At 63.4% G+C, this 1,796-nt stretch overlaps 1 protein-coding gene across 1 annotated transcript in view; it reads left to right on the top strand.

Moving 5' to 3' along the window:
* Window positions 1-149: 149 nt before the first annotated feature.
* SLC25A1 (solute carrier family 25 (mitochondrial carrier; citrate transporter), member 1) overlaps window positions 150-1,796 on the top strand; it is a gene marked incomplete at its 3' end in the record, with an annotated part of 1,927 nt that continues 280 nt past the window's right edge. Inside the window, 5 exon segments of the mRNA XM_009574440.1 lie at window positions 150-251; window positions 253-312; window positions 802-886; window positions 1,039-1,143; window positions 1,553-1,668. Coding sequence (XP_009572735.1) covers window positions 153-251; window positions 253-312; window positions 802-886; window positions 1,039-1,143; window positions 1,553-1,668 — 465 coding nt within the window.

Genomic DNA, 1,796 nt, shown 5'->3' with positions numbered 1-1,796 from the left:
ATGCACTTTGGTGAAGCCGGGGGCTTTCTTAGTCGGGGAGTGTCCTCTCAGAGGGTGCGCGGCTGCTCCCAGAGACAGACCCAGAGCAAGTGGGTGCAGCCCCCCGGCCGGGTGCCCGGGGGTTGGCACGGTGGCTCCTTCACAGGTTCGGGATGTTCGAGTTCCTCAGCAACCAGATGAGAGACGAGCAGGGGCGGCTGGACAGCACGCGGGGCCTCATCTGCGGGGTGTGCGCTGGCTCGGCTGAGGGCGGGGCTGGGTGCTGGCGTGGCCGAGGCCGTGGTGGTGGTCTGCCCCATGGAGACCGTAAAGGTGGGTGGGAGGCAGCCGCCAGCGTTCTCCTGCCCCGACACCCCTCCCCAGGCTGGGGAGGGAGGGAGTGAGAGCCAGGGATGCTGGCTTTCGGGGACCTGAGGGCCGTGTGGGTTTGCTCAGGCTGGTTTTGTAGGGGAGGAGCTGATGCTGGAAACCCCTATGGAGAGGTCAGGTCCAGCAGCCGTGGCCCCTTCCCTGCTCTGGGGAAGAGCCCCCCCAGCCAAGAGCTATCCCGTCACCCATTTTAGTACTGTAAAACCCATGTGGTCGCTTGCAGAGGCAGCTTCCCAGGTTTTCCTCTACAAAATGCACTGCTGGCCGTGGGCGCAGGCTTCCCCCATGGTCTCACCCAGTGTTGCCTGGCCACGTGGGTCGGCTCAGGTCTCAGGACCATCCCTGGAGCAAGGCGAGAGGTGGCCGGCAGCCCTCTGGGGCCATGGCATCTCCCCTCGCCTCAGCCAGGACAAGCACATCGTCTTCCCGCAGGTGAAGTTTATCCATGACCAGTGCTCCCCCAAGCCCAAATATCGTGGCTTCTTCCATGGCGTCCGGGAGATCGTTCGGGAACAGGGTGAGTCCCGGGGAAGTGGCACCCTGACCCCCTGGGTACTCCCACGCTGCGGGAGGTAGGGGATGGGTACAGGCTGGGACCGGTGGCCTGGGGAGGTTTTTCTCTGCCTGGGTGAGGCTGGTGCTCCCCTCCAACACCGACTTTTGCTGCAGGACTGAAGGGGACCTACCAGGGCTTAACTGCAACTGTCCTCAAGCAAGGATCGAACCAGGCCATCCGCTTCTTTGTCATGACCTCCCTCAAGAACTGGTACAAAGGTAGGTGGCCCCATCCCCCCAGGCCACCCCGGCTGCGCCACTGGCTCCCCCAGCCCATCCTTGGGAGCTGGGCTTGGGCTTTCCGTCAGCACACCCTCCGCTTCTCATGGCTCAGCCTCTCGTCATGGAGGAAGATGAAAGCCAGGGCAGGGGGGCAGCAGCTTGTGGCTCAGGGTCCTGGTGCTAGAGCATTACCTTCACTCTCGCCCTGAGCCCCTCAGTTATGTGTGGGCTCTGCGGGGCTGGTGCCACTGCATGGCCCCCTCCAAACACCCTGGTCCCCAGCTTAGCACGGCACAAACCCTGACCACGAGCAGCCAAACCTGGGACCTTCGTTGCGGGCGCCCTCAGGGATGCTGTGCTTCATCCCCACACCACCACTCTGCCCTCAACCTCTCCTCTTTCTCAGGGGACGATCCCAACAAAGTCATCAATCCCTTCGTCACGGGGGTGTTTGGAGCCCTTGCCGGAGCTGCAAGCGTCTTTGGCAACACCCCCTTGGATGTGGTGAAGACCAGGATGCAGGTATGGCACCGGGGTACAGTGCAGGACCACTCTCCCTGCAGCGGGCTGGGGTGACCCACTGTTTGGGAGCCATTCCATGCAGCCCCTGGGGCAGGCCCCTGATGCCAGGCGAGGTTTGGGAGATGCCT

This window comes from Fulmarus glacialis, unplaced genomic scaffold, assembly GCF_000690835.1.
Source record: "Fulmarus glacialis isolate BGI_N327 unplaced genomic scaffold, ASM69083v1 scaffold32413, whole genome shotgun sequence".
Lineage (NCBI taxonomy): Eukaryota > Metazoa > Chordata > Aves > Procellariiformes > Procellariidae > Fulmarus > Fulmarus glacialis.
This window is presented reverse-complemented; position numbering and strand designations above follow the sequence as displayed.